General features: G+C 45.0%; 1 protein-coding gene and 1 long non-coding RNA gene across 2 annotated transcripts; one reads left to right on the top strand and one right to left on the bottom strand.

Moving 5' to 3' along the window:
* Positions 1–151: 151 nt before the first annotated feature.
* On the top strand, positions 152–11,359 carry LOC123482918. Its single transcript, XR_006658018.1, has 3 exons — positions 152–717; positions 10,928–11,063; positions 11,284–11,359. It is a non-coding gene; the product is annotated as an uncharacterized LOC123482918 (long non-coding RNA).
* On the bottom strand, positions 1,465–5,404 carry LOC123481263 (E3 SUMO-protein ligase KIAA1586-like). The gene is made up of 4 exons (XM_045212149.1): positions 4,969–5,404; positions 4,292–4,475; positions 3,745–3,840; positions 1,465–3,588 (listed from the first exon to the last, which is right to left on the bottom strand). The coding sequence occupies exons 1-4, from the start codon at positions 5,026–5,028 to the stop codon at positions 2,069–2,071; spliced, it is 1,860 nt and encodes a 619-aa protein (XP_045068084.1). The 5' UTR covers positions 5,029–5,404; the 3' UTR covers positions 1,465–2,068.
* Positions 11,360–18,500: the final 7,141 nt, after the last annotated feature.

Raw genomic sequence — 18,500 nt, 5'->3', positions numbered from 1 at the left:
GGTTACTGGCATTTAAAGAACCTTTCCAGCAACCTGATTGGTTAAAATGCCTCACGTGCTGCGCAGCACTTCCTTGTTTGAAAATATCTCCCGCGAAGAATGCAAGTAAAGAGACAAATTGAGAAAACCTCAAAGAATATACCTACAGTATGTGAATAAAAATAGTCGATCTCAGTTAGCCAATGCGAGAAAAGCATTGAATGAAAGAAAAAACGAGCCTGATCAGCCAATCGAGGCAGTGGCAGTACATGTAGAGGACGAAAAGGAGGTAGCCGGCAGCAGCGCGTCGAGATGCAAATTAGTTGAGATGAAGATGACAGCTAGCAGCGATCAACCAGACAGCAGTCAGACAACAGTGGCTTTTATTCCACATGTCACAAATAAACCAACTTGTACATGATTTGATTTACCCTAAGTGTCTAAACACTGGACTGAAAATCACCATAGACCCCACCAACCAGAGATTCTGTAATTCTGTCATGATAGAATGTGCACACTGTGAAGGTGATCATGATGCATTTAGGAGGAGTGTTGACACTTCCTCCAGGCTACAGGAGTGCTCCAGGGGAGATGTGGCATTTTATATAAATGTGAGGATGGTTCTTCTAGCCCACGAACTTGGACTTGGTTATGCAGCTCTAAAGAAAATAAGCAAAGTCCTACGGATTCCTTCCTTGCCTCTCAGCTCATATCAGAGACGTCCCAGGAGAGTGACAGGTAAATAAAAAGGGAGAGTAGCCCATTATTGTCACGTGACTTGCTGTGTATAAATAATATTTATTTCCTTGATCCAGCAAATGTATTCAAAGTGAATAAAACATAGTGATAGGAAAACATAACTATACAATGAGACTGTCACATAGGCCTACTGTGTCATAGGGCTGTAGCCTACATTGATTACTGAGAAATTAGCTTTACATAAAGTAAATACATGCTGATATGCTAATATTTATATAGGGTTACATGCTGATATTTAGTCCTGCAGTTATGACTGTAATGTCGACAGACATAATAAGTACTTTCCCCCCCCCACTTTAGTTGCAGAGATTCAGAGAGGGCTACAGTCAATGGAGAGTGCTGCAAAGCTAATTAGAAGAGCATATGCAGATATAGACCTAGACATAGCAGAGTTGCTGAAGGAGGATGAGGATGCCATCATAGACATTCATGGATCCTTTTATGGCCAGTGGTGTAGTGGTCCCTGGAGAAGTGGGTATACTCTCAGTATTCACCTTTTTTTTTTTTAAGTAGTCCAGAAAAAAGCCCTGTTTTAGAAACAGTGACATGTAAGACTATGATTTAGTTTACCCAAAAATATGTAATTTCTACTTGCACACTATTATAAAATGATCATGACTTGATTAGGAGCAGTTTGTAGTTACTACTGGTCACAAGAGCAGCCTGGATGAATGTAAAATGTATTTATCATGAGGCAAACAGGAAATGGTGTTTCGATTATTTTTGCACATTTATTTAAATAAAATACTTCAAATCTGAAGGTGACAATGCATCCTTGTTCATATTGCTATATGCTTTGTTTTGAACATGTTCATTTACCGGTAAATCATTCAACAAAATATGTTACAACAATATTTAGTTAACAATTAACAAAAATATATGCATTAACAACACATCAACAGTGATATACTCTCTCAACCCAGCACTGGGTTTCTGACCTTTGCTCATACTACAGTATATTCCAGACAAATTTGCTTTCTGCAGGAGCTTTCACACTGCACTGTCTAGAACGCACCGAAGAGGCAGCACGATGGCTCTTCAACCAGGTCCTTGTATATTTTCTAGGATCAAACTTGGAAGTTGGTGGGCCGTTGATATTAATCATCATCAAGTTTGATATGTTTGAGATCAGAAGGACAGCCCTCTTGTCTGAGCTTATATTGTTCATAAGGCTAAAATTCCTCTCACACTCTGCTGTACCGACAGGGAATGTTTTCATACAGTTCATAAGTGGTTTTAGGTCCTTGGGCTCACTACTGGGCTCTTCCAGTAGGTCCCGCATCCCATTCAGTGCTTGGTCTGTGCACAAGTTAAATCGCTTGCACAGTCGCTAAACTTGTTCTTCACCATGGCGGATGCTGGGCTTTGATGGCCACTTACTCTGATCAAGGATGCTGAGGTCCATGATGGTCTCATCTTCAAAAGACAAGCGTTTCTCCAGATTGTTCACAAGGCTTTGTAAGAACTGGCCTGGATTGATAGACTTCAGCTTTGCATTTGTTTTCAGGGCTATAGACCGATACTCCCCAGTCTGTTTTGCTTCTAAAGCCTCACTATATTTCTCACCTGGACTCTCTTTGAATGACTGGATCACTCTGATTGAGCGTTTCAGCAGATGCTCTGCTCTGAGGAGCGTTATAGAACGAGACTGAAGCTCCTGTGACAGGAGACTTAGTTCATGGAGAGTGTCGTACATGAGGCCAAGGTCACAAATGAATTCTGGACTTTGAACACGGTCTAACAAACCTCTGTACATCTGCCTCTCTTTGGTGGACCTCATCTCATCACTGCAAGCATTTTTAAAGTGCTGCACAAGAGCTCCCAGGGATGTCCAAACAGCACGAACAGTCCGAAAGCTACTGGCCACCCAGCGTACATCCAAGATTCTGCCAATGCGAAGAAGTTGTGAGCCTACTTCAGCTGCTGCATTAACAAGTTCACGTTCATTTTTGTTTGACACACTATACAGAGAGTATAGCTTCTGGATAAAAGTTTTAAAGTGATTGACAGAGTTTACCTCATCAACTGCATCTGACACAGCAAGTTCAAGTCTATGGTTCATGCAGTGCCATACAAAAAGCTTTGGGAATCTCAAAGTCAGTCTGGTTGCTACTCCTGACTTCTTTCCTAGCATGACACTGGCTCCATCAGATACAAATGTTACCCAGTTTTCATGAAGCCACTCTTCTGTAAAGCCAGCATTAGTTAAACAGGTGAGTAACGCCTGTAATATGCCATCTGCTCTCTGATTTTCCAGTTCAACAAGTTCCAGGAATATGAACTCAGGGCTTTCTTCTTGAATTGATGCTTTAATAGAAACTGTCATGACAGCTTTGTGACTTAAAGAAGATGCCTCGTCAATTAGGACAGCTAACTTACTGGATGATGCTATAATGCTACTGATGATTTTGCTCTGCATCTCACTAGCAACATGTTGTATTATTTGTGTTGCACTGTAACGTGAATGAAGTATTGAGCCCATTTTTACACCATTCAGTTCCTGCAGCTCAATGAGGCTCTCATGGTCAGAAAAGGGTCGGTTCTTTTTGGCCAGATGGTAGGCTGTTCGAAACACAGCTTCAGTTTCCTTCATGTAGGACTCAGTCATAGTCTCCACTGCATTCTCAATGGCAGCTTCTTTCTGTTGCTCTGCCACCTTCACAGCCTGAGTGTGGGCCTTGGACAACGCATGTTTCCTCACCTTATTTCTCAAGATTGACAAACTTGTTGTTCTACTTCCCTGGCCAGACACTTGAATTTCAAAGTTCATCCATTCTCTTGAGAGCGATACACCTTGTCCTTGCTCCTTGTCGATCCCAATGGAGTTCACACTGCTACAGACCAGACATCCTGCGAAGCATAAACAAACAATGTAACTACTCCTGTATCCACAGCTGTACGTGTGCATGGTCCTTTACACACACACACACACACACACACACACACAAAGTTATCTGTGCCCACTGTTTCAGAAGTTACCCAAACTAGCAATCTACCTAAACTTACCCAATTTTTTGTTTTTGGATCCCAACCAGGGGTTCTTGGATTTGAAGTCTTCTGTTTGTTTAGCACTCCACAGGTCTGGCCAGTCATTATTGATGTCTACAGACAACAACAAAACTAATTATGCATCTCCCTGTCTCTCTCTCTCTCACACACTTACACACACACACACACACACACACACACACTACTGTGATCACAATAGTCATCAGCAAGACATGGGTCCCCCTCTTTACATTAACAATCTGCATAACCAAGTGGAAATATTTTCAGCAAGTGAAGCTGAAGCATACAGGAGATTAGTGAGTGAAATACTTGGGAGAGTTTATTTAACAAAAAAACAACAAATTTAACACAAAATGTTATATAACAGTAGCATTGTAAAAAACAAACATGGATACAGACAAAATAAATAGAAGGGCAATAAAATAAATAACATCACACAGAAATTCAAAATGAGGCTTAATCTGTCAAAATCACCTTTTGTTACAGTGTGAGGCTTCACTTTTCAATAAACTGGAGATGCAATTTACTGCCTGTGTGTTCTGACCTGGTGGTGGTAGACTGGATCCTTCTCTATGCTCACACTGACTTGCCTGGCTAGCTCCCGGTTGAGAGCTGCCAGGGCTGCTGGTTTTAGGGGTGGGGTCTGCCTGGGCCTGATCTGGGCCTGATTTGTGCCTCTTTACAAAAAAGTCTGCAATATCTCCCTTCCTTTTCATGGTTACCTGTCCCTATACAAAATAAGACAGCCTGATTAGACCTCAATATTGTTTTAGGCTGAATCTTAAACTATTTGTCCCCATTCTTGTGTTTTAACTTACTTAAAAATCAACTACCAGCTTAGCTACTATGCAATTAAACTAGATCATATAGGTTAGTTAGGGCTAAGTAACTTGGCTAATGTTATAATTTAGGGCTTAGTAACTTGGCTAACGTTATAATTTAGACCTTTACAATAATAAACAAGCTTCATAAACATTGAGATAATCAGTTTCATCAGTCTGGTATGAAATTCTTATGAACTGGGTTGATTAAACACTTACTGAAAACCAACAATGCCCCGGTTTCCCCACATTATCCCAATCTACGTAGCTAGCTTCATAACGTTAGCCGACTCGCACTAACTATTGGCGGCAACATCTCTTCTCCTCTAAATGTGCAGTCACTGGCAATTTGCCAGTAGTTTAAAATAATGATTCATTTGGAAACCACCTTAAAACTTACCTCAGAATGATGTCTTCCATCAACTGGGGTGGCACACCGCCGCTTGTGTCCTTTCTTCATCCGTTGTTTGGTCTGCTGCCGTTATCGTAGTCAAGTGGCACCGGCACCTGAGTTTTTTTTTTTTTTTTTCACTGGCACCTGAGGTATTAGCGATATTTTCCTCGGCATGACCCGCCCTACTCTGCCTCTGATTGGCTCATCAGTCCTCATGCCTAAAGTTAACCAATCTAATCAGTGAAAGCAGCGAGTACCAGCCAATTAGAGGCAGAGGAGGGTGGGTCATGGCTTCACTATCCCCGAGGAAGAAAATAGGCAATCTGACTCACAGATATTACTGAATGATGCGCATCAGGGGGGATTTAGAAGTGGGTATACGCAATGCTGACTGAAAAATAAGTAGGTATACGCCGTATACCAGCGTATACCCTGGACTACACCTCTGTTTATGGCACATGGCAAAAGAGATGATTCACTTCCAACTATGGGATAGGTGTGTGCATTGGTGCTGGTACCAGCGAGCCCTAGAAAATGGTGAAGATCCACCCAGTCACAAAAACCATGGAGGCCATACATTTTTTTATATAGACGTTGCACAGAAAATGGTACCTGTATATCATAGGATTTCAAATGATAACCTCCTCAAAATAATGTAGCACGGAGGAACCCAGAATGAAAATGAATGTCTGAACTCTGTAATATGGTCGAGATGCCCCATAACTGTCTTCGTGGGAAAAAGCCGCATTGACGCAGCAGCCAGTATGGCAGTAGCCACGTTCAATGAGGGACCCACTGCTATATCAAATGTGATGGAGAAATTGTGGCTTGACAGCACTTCGGTGACACTGGAAGCAATCAGAGAGGAGTTGTGAGAGCTGATGCTGCTTCAATGGAGTGTGCCAAGAGTAGGCGCAGGTCCCATGACAGTCAAGAAAGTAAAGCGGCACCAGCAACTCAAAGAGGGCCTTACATATGGGGCAGGCATAGCTGATTACTGTTCTGCACATTTCAACAGCCATACAAAATCCTTGTATGTGACAAATTGAGCAAAGTGATATAAGAATTTGCCCAAAACTGCATATTTGCCCAACAGACCAGTATTCAAAGCATATGCTCTATTGCTTGAAACAAATTTATTAAACGTGCTAATATATTTGTAAAAGGTATATTTGATGTTTATTTGTCAGTTTAGAAGTGATATATGAATAAGAGTTTAATTAATGTGACATAAATAGTCATATTTATGGAAAGTACATTTTAATTGCATTAGCCTATCTTTATCAGCCATGTTCTCAAAATGACATGTTCCCCGTGTGCCAATTCATTTTTCTTGAGTCTTCAAAGGACGTATATTCACATTATTCCACACACAGGTTCTTAGGTCTTATAGTCAGACTTTTACAGAGGCTTTTTTATGATATCTTGTGTCGTTTTGATTTTAAGTGTAATGCTATGTGTAAATATATGAAAAATATGCATCCGTCATACATGTGAATAGTGTTTTTTTAAAAATAATTCCATGAAATTACAATATTTTGATAAACTGATCTGACAAAAATCAGACCATTGAGTGTCTTATCACAAAAAAAAAAATGTTTTGCCTTGATTCCCGTGATATGCAAATTAGCGCATATTTAACATTTACATTTACGTCATTTAGCAGACGCTCTTATCCAGAGCGACTTACAAATTGGTGCATTCTTTTTTATTTTATTTTTCTTTCTTTGGGGTGGGGTAAGGGGGGGTAGAAGGATTACTTTATCCTATCCCAGGTATTCCTTAAAGAGGTGGGGTTTCAAGTGTGTCCAGAAGGTGGTGAGTGACTCTGCTCTCCTGGCGTCGTGAGGGAGCTTTTTCCACCATTGGGGTGCCAGTGCAGCGAACAGTTTTGACTGGGCTGAGCGGGAACTGTGCTTCTGCAGAGGTAGGGGGGCCAGCAGGCCAGAGGTGGATGAACGCAATGCCCTCGTTTGGGTGTAGGGACTGATCAGAGCCTGAAGGTACGGGGGTGCCGTTTATCTCACAGCTCCGTGGGCAAGCACCATGGTCTTGTAGCAGATGCAAGCTTCAACTGGAAGCCAGTGGAGTGTACGGAGGAGCGGGGTGACGTGAGAGAATTTGGGAAGGTTGAACACCAAACGGGCTGCGGCATTCTGGATGAGTTGTAGGGGTTTAATGGCACAGGCAGGGAGCCCAGCCAACAGCGAGTTGCAGTAATCCAGACGGGAGATGACAAGTGCCTGGATTAGGACCTGTGCCGCTTCCTGTGTAAGGCAGGGTCATACTCTCCGAATGTTGTAGAGCATGAACCTACAGGATCGGGTCACCGCCTTGATGTTAGCGGAGAACGACAGGGTGTTGTCCAAGGTCACGCCAAGGCTCTTTGCACTCTGGGAAGAGGACACAACGGAGTTGTCAACTGTGATGGCGAGATCATGGAACGGGTAGTCCTTCCCCGGGAGGAAGAGCAGCTCCGTCTTGCCGAGGTTCAGCTTGAGGTGGTGATCCGTCATCCACACTGATATGTCTGCCAGACATGCAGAGATGCGATTCGCCACCTGGTTATCAGAAGGGGGAAAGGAGAAGATTAGTTGTGTGTCGTCTGCGTAGCAATGATAGGAGAGGCCATGTGAGGATATGACAGAGCCAAGTGACTTGGTGTATAGCGAGAATAGGAGAGGGCCTAGAACTGAGCCCTGGGGGACACCAGTGGTGAGAGCACGTGGTGCGGAGACAGATTCTCGCCACACCACTTGGTAGGAGCGACCGGTCCGGTAGGACGCAATCCAAGAGTGAGCCGCGCCGGAGATGCCCAACTTGGAGAGGGTGGAGAGGAGGATCTGATGGTTCACAGTATCAAAGGCAGCAGACAGGTCTAGAAGGACAAGAGCAGAGGAGAGAGAGTTAGCTTTAGCAGTGCGGAGAGCCTCCGTGACACAGAGAAGAGCAGTCTCAGTTGAATGACCAGTCTTGAAACCTGACTGGTTTGGATCAAGAAGGTCATTCTGAGAGAGATAGCAAGAGAGTTGGCTAAAGATGGCACGCTCAAGAGTTTTGGAGAGAAAATAAAGAAGGGATACTGGTCTGTAGTTGTTGACATCGGAGGGATCGAGTGTAGGTTTTTTGAGAAGGGGTGCAACTCTCGCTCTCTTGAAGACGGAAGGGACATAGCCAGCGGTCAAGGATGAGTTGATGAGCGAGGTGAGGTAAGGGAGAAGGTCACCGGAGATGGTCTGGAGAAGAGAGGAGGGGATAGGGTCAAGCGGGCAGGTTGTTGGGCGGCCGGCCGTCACAAGTCGCAAGATTTCATCTGGAGAGAGAGGGGAGAAAGAAGTCAAAGCATAGCGTAGGGCAGTGTGAGAAGGACCAGCAGTGTCATTTGACTTAACAAACGAGGATCGGATGTCGTCAACCTTCTTTTCAAAATGGTTGACGAAGTCATCCACAGAGAGGGAGGAGGGAGGGGGGGAGGGGGAGGAGGATTCAGCAGGGAGGAGAAGGTGGCAAAGAGCTTCCTAGGGTTAGAGGCAGATGCTTGGAATTTAGAGTAGTAGAAAGTGGCTTTAGCAGCAGAAACAGAGGAAGAAAATGTAGAGAGGAGGGAGTGAAAAGATGCCAGGTCCGCAGGGAGTCTAGTTTTCCTCCATTTCCGCTCGGCTGCCCGGAGCCTGTGAGCTCGCAATGAGTCGTCAAGCCACGGAGCAGGAGGGGAGGACCGAGCCGGCCGGGAGGATAGGGGACATAGAGAGTCAAAGGATGCAGAAAGGGAGGAGAGGAGGGTTTAGGAGGCAGAATCAGGAGATTGGAGGGAGAAGGATTGAGGAGAGGGAAGAGATGATAGGATGGAAGAGAAGAGAGTAGCGGGAGAGAGAGAGCGAAGGTTGCGACGGCGCATTACCATCTGAGTAGGGGCAGAGTGAGTAGTGTTGGAGGAGAGCGAGAGAGAAAAGGATACAAAGTAGTGGTCGGAGACATGGAGGGGAGTTGCAGTGAGATTAGTAGAAGAACAGCATCTAGTAAAGATGAGGTCAAGCGTATTGCCTGCCTTGTGAGTAGGGGGGGATGGTGAGAGGGTGAGGTCAAAAGAGGAGAGGAGTGGAAAGAAGGAGGCAGAGAGAAATGAGTCAAAGGTAGACGTAGGGAGGTTAAAGTCACCCAGAAATGTGAGGGGTGAGCCATCCTCAGGAAAGGAACTCATCAAGGCGTCAAGCTCATTGATGAACTCTCCAAGGGAACCTGGAGGGCAATAAATGACAAGGATGTTAAGCTTGAATGGGCTAGTGACTGTGACAGCATGGAATTCAAATGAGGAGATAGACAGATGGGTCATGGGAAAAATAGAGAATGTCCACTTGGGAGAGATGAGGATTCCTGTGCCACCACCCCGCTGACCAGATGCTCTCGGGGTATGCGAGAACACATGGTCAGACGAGGAGAGAGCAGTAGGAGTAGCAGTGTTTTCAGTGGTAATCCATGTTTCCGTCAGCGCCAAGAAGTCGAGGGACTGGAGGGTAGCATAGGCTGAGATGAACTCTGCCTTGTTGGCCGCAGAACGGCAGTTCCAGAGGCTGCCGGAGACCTGGAACTCCACGTGGGTCGTGCGTGCAGGGACCACCAGGTTAGAGAGGCAGCAGCCACGCGGTGTGAGGCGTTTGTATAGCCTGTGTGGAGAGGAGAGAACAGGGATAGACAGAGGCATAGTTGACAGGCTATAGAAAATGGCTACAATAATGCAAAGGAGATCGGAATGAAATGAACTAAACATCTGGGAAAGCGAGAGAGCGGGGCCTCCCTCACTTACGTTTCACTGAAACACCCAAATATAACTCTCCCAACTTCCACCTCAGAAACTATAATTGTTGTAAACTACAGCGGTTCAATGTTTTCTAGGAATAGACTAACTTAGTTTATTCAGCTAGCTAACTTGGTACAGTATTCTTCCGTGAAAACCGTCCAGGGCACCAAGTCCTATGACGCCACAGCCAACTAGCATGCCAGCCTCCAACAACACGGTTTAGCACCAATACTCGGCCACAACAAACCACCAGTGTGTCAACACGCCAAGCTGATCATACGTGTCCGTGTCTAACGTTGTGGGTTAGTCCCGACAGCTTGAGCGAGTCCGTCGTCAACTTATTCAGCCAGTTAGTTAGCTAGAATAGTTAGCATACTAGCTAACCATTGCTTTCTGCCAACGAAAAAACCCCTCCTCCCATGGCACGAACACACAGAGAGAGCCAAGCTAACGTTAACTATTCACCCATGTCCCGAATTCCCTTGAACGACTCTGGCTACCAGTATGTAAAAACAAAACACAAATGTAGGTTATAACTTACCCCTAGCAGCTACTGTTAGCTAGCCAAGTGCAAAGCTAGCCACTGAATCGACTCAGCCAGTTTGCGTCTGTTCGCTAGGTCGTTCCAGCTATTGTTTAGTTAGCTATCCAGGTAGCAACAAGCTAGCTACATTTCGAGCACAGTAGCTACTAACTACCTAACGTTAACGCTTCAGACAATGAGGTTAGAAAAACAGCTGAATGGTAGGCATTATTGTATGTAATTATTGTAGGCAGCTAGCTGGCGTAATTACAGGTACTCTCAAGCGTGAAACAACTATCCACAGTTGCTAATAGTTACCAGTAGCTACCCGCTAACTAGTCGATCTAGTGGGTTAGCTAGCCTCGTGCTTCACCGGGCTCAGCCGAATACAATACTTACCTACAATAATTACATACAACAACCCATGATAACTACCTACAATACCTAACTACAATCTAACTACATAGTTTAAGCTTTGCTCGACACCATATAAGCCAAGCTTACCTCCCGCCAGAGAGAGACACAACCTCACCCGACGACAACGGTCTGTTTGGATTTCAATTCCAATATTTGAACCCTGGGTTCTCTCTCTCTGTCTGACCCTGGGTTCTCTCTCTGTCTGACCCTGGGTTATATTTCTGCAGGTTCGTGCGCAGACTGCTGTTCTTTTATAAGCCCAGCAGTAAGCTGTATGCCAGCCTGTAGCTGGACCACAGCAAAGCCAGGCAGCTCACTGTGGTGGGATGCCAGTTCATTGAGTTCCTCCTGGAGTCTGACGAGGTGAGAGGGTTTACAATGAGGCAAAACTCTAATAGACTACTGATATTTACACACAGCAGTGGAGAATTTCACTATGCAGGCCTATTAATGAACAATCCATAACGTTAAACAACATCTAATTGTAAACTCTTTTGATAATCAAATATTGAATTACATGACCTTACATTGACCTCTCTCACCATGTCCAACATTACCTCAACATTACCTCTCTGTGTGTCAGGATGGGCAGGTGTACCTGGAGGACCTGGTAAAGGACATAGTCCAGTGGCTCTCCTCTTCTTCGGGGCTCAAGCCCGACCGCAGGTTTTGCCTCATTTGCGTATTTTAATTTTAAAATAAATAAAACTTGTAATACAATAATATCTTGTACTTATGTATACTTTCAACGGGTACAGTTTCAGTCTGATGAGAGTAAAGGAAAAAAAATCCCTATTAGCCTGTGGTGCCTGGCCTTAAATTGTAAGCTAGCAAGAAAGGTTAGCCTACAAAGCTGGAACCTACCAGTATCTTATTGCATTGTAAAGTGGACTAGCCTGTATGGACATTGTTTTGCAAACAGTAATTAACAGTTTCAAAATGTCTACATGCCGTGTCGCATCATTCAAGTGTGTTAACTTCTGTGCAGCATGAGTGGGGTGCTAACATGATGCAGCCCAGACTCCCAGTGCAGGCTATGTGGAGCAGGCACAGTGCTTTCACACGCTAAGGCACACATCGGCTTCGCTGATAGACAAGAGTTGACCCGTGAGACACATTTGACAGAAGTACCGAAAGTAAGAAAATGTATAGTACCGAACCTTTTTTCATGTTCTAGTATCGAAAAAGTACAGACGTTTCGGTATGACGTTACCGTGCAACACTACAGTATATAAACTGCTACTTTATCCTGTATCAGGGGTTATCGGGGAAACGTACAGTGGGGAAAAAAAGTATTTAGTCAGCCACCAATTGTGCAAGTTCTCCCACTTAAAAAGATGAGAGAGGCCTGTAATTTTCATCATAGGTACACGTCAACTATGACAGACAAATTGAGAAAAGAAAATCCAGAAAATCACATTGTAGGATTTTTTATGAATTTATTTGCAAATTATGGTGGAAAATAAGTATTTGGTCACCTACAAACAAGCAAGATTTCTGGCTCTCACAGACCTGTAATTTCTTCTTTAAGAGGCTCCTCTGTCCTCCACTCGTTACCTGTATTAATGGCACCTGTTTGAACTTGTTATCAGTATAAAAGACACCTGTCCACAACCTCAAACAGTCACACTCCAAACTCCACTATGGCCAAGACCAAAGAGCTGTCAAAGGACACCAGAAACAAAATTGTAGACCTGCACCAGGCTGGGAAGACTGAATCTGCAATAGGTAAGCAGCTTGGTTTGAAGAAATCAACTGTGGGAGCAATTATTAGGAAATGGAAGACATACAAGACCACTGATAATCTCCCTCGATCTGGGGCTCCACGCAAGATCTCACCCCGTGGGGTCAAAATGATCACAAGAACGGTGAGCAAAAATCCCAGAACCACACGGGGGGACCTAGTGAATGAACTGCAGAGAGCTGGGACCAAAGTAACAAAGCCTACCATCAGTAACACACTACGCCGCCAGGGACTCAAATCCTGCAGTGCTAGACGTGTCCCCCTGCTTAAGCCAGTACATGTCCAGGCCCGTCTGAAGTTTGCTAGAGTGCATCCAGAAGAGGATTGGGAGAATGTCATATGGTCAGATGAAACCAAAATATAACTTTTTGGTAAAAACTCAACTCGTCGTGTTTGGAGGACAAAGAATGCTGAGTTGCATCCAAAGAACACCATACCTACTGTGAAGCATGGGAGTGAAAACATCATACTTTGGGGCTGTTTTTCTGCAAAGGGACCAGGACGACTGATCCGTGTAAAGGAAAGAATGAATGGGGCCATGTATCGTGAGATTTTGAGTGAAAACCTCCTTCCATCAGCAAGGGCATTGAAGATGAAACGTGGCTGGGTCTTTCAGCATGACAATGATCCCAAACACACCGCCCGGGCAATGAAGGAGTGGCTTCGTAAGAAGCATTTCAAGGTCCTGGAGTCTCCAGATCTCAACCCCATAGAAAATCTTTGGAGGGAGTTGAAAGTCTGTGTTGCCCAGCGACAGCCCCAAAAAATCACTGCTCTAGAGGAGATCTGCATGGAGGAATGGGCCAAAATACCAGCAACAGTGTGTGAAAACCTTGTGAAGACTTACAGAAAACGTTTGACCTGTGTCATTGCCAACAAAGGGTATATAACAAAGTATTGAGAAACTTTTGTTATTGACCAAATACTTATTTTCCACCATAATTTGCAAATAAATTCATAAAAAATCCTACAATGTGATTTTCTGGAAAAAAAATTCTCATTTTGTCTGTCATAGTTGACGTGTACCTATGATGAAAATTACAGGCCTCTCTCATCTTTTTAAGTGGGAGAACTTGCACAATTGGTGGCTGACTAAATACTTTTTTTCCCCACTGTATACATACTCCCCACCATTACGCACTACACGCCATTACCACATAGTTGTAACAAACACACAAATAACTGTTTTCATGTAATATTATGAGCCATTTTTTGCATGTCAATTTGCTTTTAATAATAAAACAGATATATATGCTGAGTTGGGACAATTGTTGTTTACTTATTCTCCAAAATTATCATTAGTCTCTAATTCTTATAAAGCTGGAAGGTAAATTAATGCAAAAAAACATTAAGATTATAACTGCAAACTAGGCTATATTCGAACATTGGGCCTATGGACCTACAACGGTTCCCTGACAAAAAGCTGTAGGCCTAGACCAGACTTCCAATGTCCACTAAAACTTATGCAGCGAAACTTATTAATAATTAGACAACTTAAATTGAAGACCTAGGACACATTATATTTCTTAACTCAAACAATTTCCAAAAGTTGTTTGAACATCCACATGGTGAATCTGACGCATTTACAGAGACCTGACATTTCTAGTGCATCATTGCCTGAAACTTGATTCTCTATGACCAAAAGCACATTAAAACAGTAATGCAATTATTCTATACAATGGTTTGACTGTTTCTATTTCAATATTAGTCTGCTGTTCACAGATTTTTGACAATTGCTTCTAAACTTGATGTTACCTGGCACACTTTGAAATGGGGAATGGAAAATGCCTGTGGCCTCATTAATTTCTAGTGCGTCATTAGCCACAAACTTGATATTCTTTGACCAGTACACGTTAACACGAATGCAATTATGTTTCTTGTTCAAACTGTACCTTGGTTATTTATTTACTTTTGTCATATTTGCTAATTTCATCTAATCATCATACCTTTTATATGGTGTGATGTCACGAGAGGCTGTGTCCTGGAGGGACGTTACATCCCCCTGAGGTGGCTGCAAACCCAGACAGCTATGGCTCCATCTGCTGGTATGGTCGGGAACTCCACCCCTCTATGGCCAATCTTCCCACGCAGCTGAAACAAATGAGGAGCTGATGAGCTGAAGGTTTGGGAAGGGAAGAGACACAGTCTCCAACCTGGGCTCTCTGGAGGACAAGAGTGCTGCACGTCCACTTCCATGAGGAATATAAGGATTTGGAGATACTTACCTTTGGGAAATACTCACCTTTGGATATATGCACCTGTGGAAATACGTGAGAGACATTTGGAAGGACTTTTTGCTGGGTTGGCCACTAGCTGCAACGTGGACTACAGTAAGGCTGGGGAAAAGTTATCTGAGCGAGTGAGAATTATGATTTTGGATGTGGAAGAGACATCCCTGAACTGTTAACCCTTAAAGAGCCACAAGAGAACAGAATTTTGTTATATTTTCGTTAATTTCCCAAGACCTATAATAAAATCCTTGTTTTGTTTGAACCTTGTCTCCTTGCACTACTTGAGCAATCCCGCTGAAAGCTGTGTAGCCTCTCGTGACGTCACAGATGGTGGAGAATACGGGCACGCTCAAGCGTTAATAGTGCATGTCAGAGGAGGATACCGAAGGTTTGATCACCCAGTTTTCCAAGTTGGCCGTAGGCTCCCCGCCGACTGAAATGGAGGACATATTGAAAGCCCTTGTTGCTGGCCAGCAAGCCCAGATGCAAGCAAACGTGGCTCTCTTGGAGGAGCAAAAGAAAGCCAACCTTCTGAAGGCAGAGGAATTGCAGTTGCAGAGACAGAGGGTTGTCCAAAATACCCGCCCAATAAAGGCAAGTGACTTTATATCTAAGATGGGAGCTACCGATGACAGTGAGGCATACCTGCATGCATTTGAGGCCACGGCCACTAGGGAAGCCTGGCCCAAGCAACAGTGGGTTGGTCTGTTAGCCCCCTTTCTAACCGGGGAATCGCTGAATGCTGTCCGGGACCTGGGCCCTGACCAGGTTACTGACTATGATGCCCTGAAGTCTGAGATCCTCAGCAGATATGGACTCACAAAGTTTGGTATGGCCCAGCGCTTTCACGGCTGGACCTTCCAACCAGACCAACCTCCTCGGGCGCAGATGCATGAACTTGTCCGAATCGCAAGGAAATGGCTGGATCCGCAGAGGAATACAGCAGCGGCGGTGGTGGAGGCCGTTGTGGTGGATCGTTACCTACGCGCCCTGCCTTATGAGGCAAAACGGGTCATCAGTCAACAGGCCTTGACCACGGCTGATCTGACCGTGGAAGCTGTGGAAAAGTACCAGGCCACAGCGGAGATGCTGAATGCTTCCCGAAAAGACCCCAGGAGTGCGGCCCCACCACAAATGGGAAGAACCCGTCCCAAGGACCCCAAGGTCTCGAACCCAGCCACGTCAGGACTTATCCCGGCTCCAGGGGGAGCCAGAAACCCGGCGGGTCCAAGAAGAGTACACCAGGAGGGGGAGACTCGACAGTGTTACCGGTGTGGGGAGATGGGACATATCTCCTGGCAGTGTGGGAAACCAGCCGATGAACCTATGCCCACTGCGGAGTCCTCCAGCTCAGCACCCACACACCGTTTTGCCTCGCTCTTGGGAGTCGTAGATGGCGGCCCAGATCGACCCCCCACCTGCCCGGTAACTGTGAATCACCATGATGTGGAGGCCTTACTGGATTCTGGTAGCCGGGCCACCCTGGTGCGTAAGGATTTGGTGGGCCCAATGTGTCTGACCCCGGGGAAAGTCCTCCCAGTTTCCTGTGTCCATGGGGACACCAGAGAATACCCCATTACTGAACTTACAATGACCAGCACACGGGGAACCATACACACGACGGCGGGGGTGGTTGATTCCCCTCCCCGTCCCTGTCCTAATTGGACGAGACTGCCCAGCCTTTACCCACTCTGGAGAGAGTCTCAGGAGAGGATAACCCGAGTACCTCGGAAACGGAGAGGCAAGACTCATCCTGGGAAGGCTCCGGTGCAATCCTCCGAGTTACTCACTCCCGCCCGGGCTCTGATAGGGATGGCAGGTGCCCAGACCGACACAGAGACGGAGCTACAGAATCTGGACAAAGAACTGTCTGGTCTGAAGGGGACCGCTGAGAGGTATCGTTTGTTAAAGCAACAGTTAGACATGAAGACAGAAGAGTTAGATATCCTCCAGGCTAAACTCCAACAGAGCTCCTTCCCTAAGCAACAGGAGGAGCTGGAGAGGCTGCGCAGGACCATCGAGGAGTGTGAGGAGACCCTGCGCAGGAGTAAGGAGGTCCAGAAGAAGGCAGAGGAGAAGTACAAGGTGTTGGAGAACAAGATGAAGAATGCGGAGGCAGAGAGAGAGAAGGAACTGAAAGCTGCTCAACAGAAGCTAAACTCTGCTAAAACCAAGGCTGATGCGTTCAGTAAGAAACTCAAGGAGAGACAACAGGAGGCTGAGTCCCTGGTCCTAGAGTTGGAGGAGTTGAAGAGAGAGCAGTCTGGCAAGCACCACGGCAATGCAGACGCCCTCTCCCGGCGTGATGCCTTCTTCGCTGCCTTTACCCGACGAGGACGTCGGTCCCGAGGAGGGGGATGTGTGATGTCACGAGAGGCTGTGTCCTGGAGGGACGTTACATCCCCCTGAGGTGGCTGCAAACCCAGACAGCTATGGCTCCATCTGCTGGTATGGTCGGGAACTCCACCCCTCTATGGCCAATCTTCCCACGCAGCTGAAACAAATGAGGAGCTGATGAGCTGAAGGTTTGGGAAGGGAAGAGACACAGTCTCCAACCTGGGCTCTCTGGAGGACAAGAGTGCTGCACGTCCACTTCCATGAGGAATATAAGGATTTGGAGATACTTACCTTTGGGAAATACTCACCTTTGGATATATGCACCTGTGGAAATACGTGAGAGACATTTGGAAGGACTTTTTGCTGGGTTGGCCACTAGCTGCAACGTGGACTACAGTAAGGCTGGGGAAAAGTTATCTGAGCGAGTGAGAATTATGATTTTGGATGTGGAAGAGACATCCCTGAACTGTTAACCCTTAAAGAGCCACAAGAGAACAGAATTTTGTTATATTTTCGTTAATTTCCCAAGACCTTTAATAAAATCCTTGTTTTGGTTGAACCTTGTCTCCTTGCACTACTTGAGCAATCCCGCTGAAAGCTGTGTAGCCTCTCGTGACGTCACAATGGATATGAGGCCTACTCTTCAACAATGCCGCTCTCCTCCCAACGCGCCTCGTGGTGGATTTAATCGAAGAACCGAATTATAATTTTTTTTCAATACGAACGGAAGTAGCGTGGTTATTATGCCCAAATAAACACCAATTAGGCTACCATTAATTAACGCAATGGTGACTGAATTTTACCAAACGAATCAAAGAAATTCAGCTCGGATGCCGGGTTGCATAGCCTACACCTTCTCCTGCCGTTCGTGTACCATGAGTGATCGAAGAATTTAGCCTCTGCTAATAAAGAAATCTGCTTGTATCCGGGTAATGTTGACCTATAACATTTTTCCACCTTTCGCCTTCCTTATAGGCTAGTTTATCACAGCAATTTCCAAAATTTAAAAATTATTACAATAAGGCCTAATCATATTCAGTCTAGGCTACTCAAATTCATGGTCAAAAAGCATCTCATGCCATGAAGGCCTAAATCATTTAAAAAGATGCCATGACATTCACAGTTGCAAAACTGATCAAGCTTTTCGGGAAAAATGTGTTTAATTGTTCAACTCAACAGCTTCAGAATGATCTAATGCTGAAGTGGACACAGTTGATTATTTCCTGGTGATAAACTGGATGTGAAACAAGACATTGCTTTTTTATATTTGTCATAGAATAGAATAATTTAGCCTATAATTGCTGTTATTAACTCAGTTGTAACTTATATGTTATACGTTAGTAAAGGAGTAGGCCAGGAGTAGGCCATACAGGTATAGGCTTGAGCTAGTCTTTGAGTGCCCTCTGCAGGGTATCGGTGTTGTGTGGCGAAGCTCTTCTATCATAATCAATGGTGGAAAAAGTACCCAATCGTTATACTTGAGTAAAA

This window comes from Coregonus clupeaformis, unplaced genomic scaffold (genome assembly GCF_020615455.1).
Source record: "Coregonus clupeaformis isolate EN_2021a unplaced genomic scaffold, ASM2061545v1 scaf0001, whole genome shotgun sequence".
NCBI lineage: Eukaryota > Metazoa > Chordata > Actinopteri > Salmoniformes > Salmonidae > Coregonus > Coregonus clupeaformis.
Note: the sequence above shows the minus strand (reverse complement) of the source record. Positions and strands in the feature narration are given on the sequence as shown.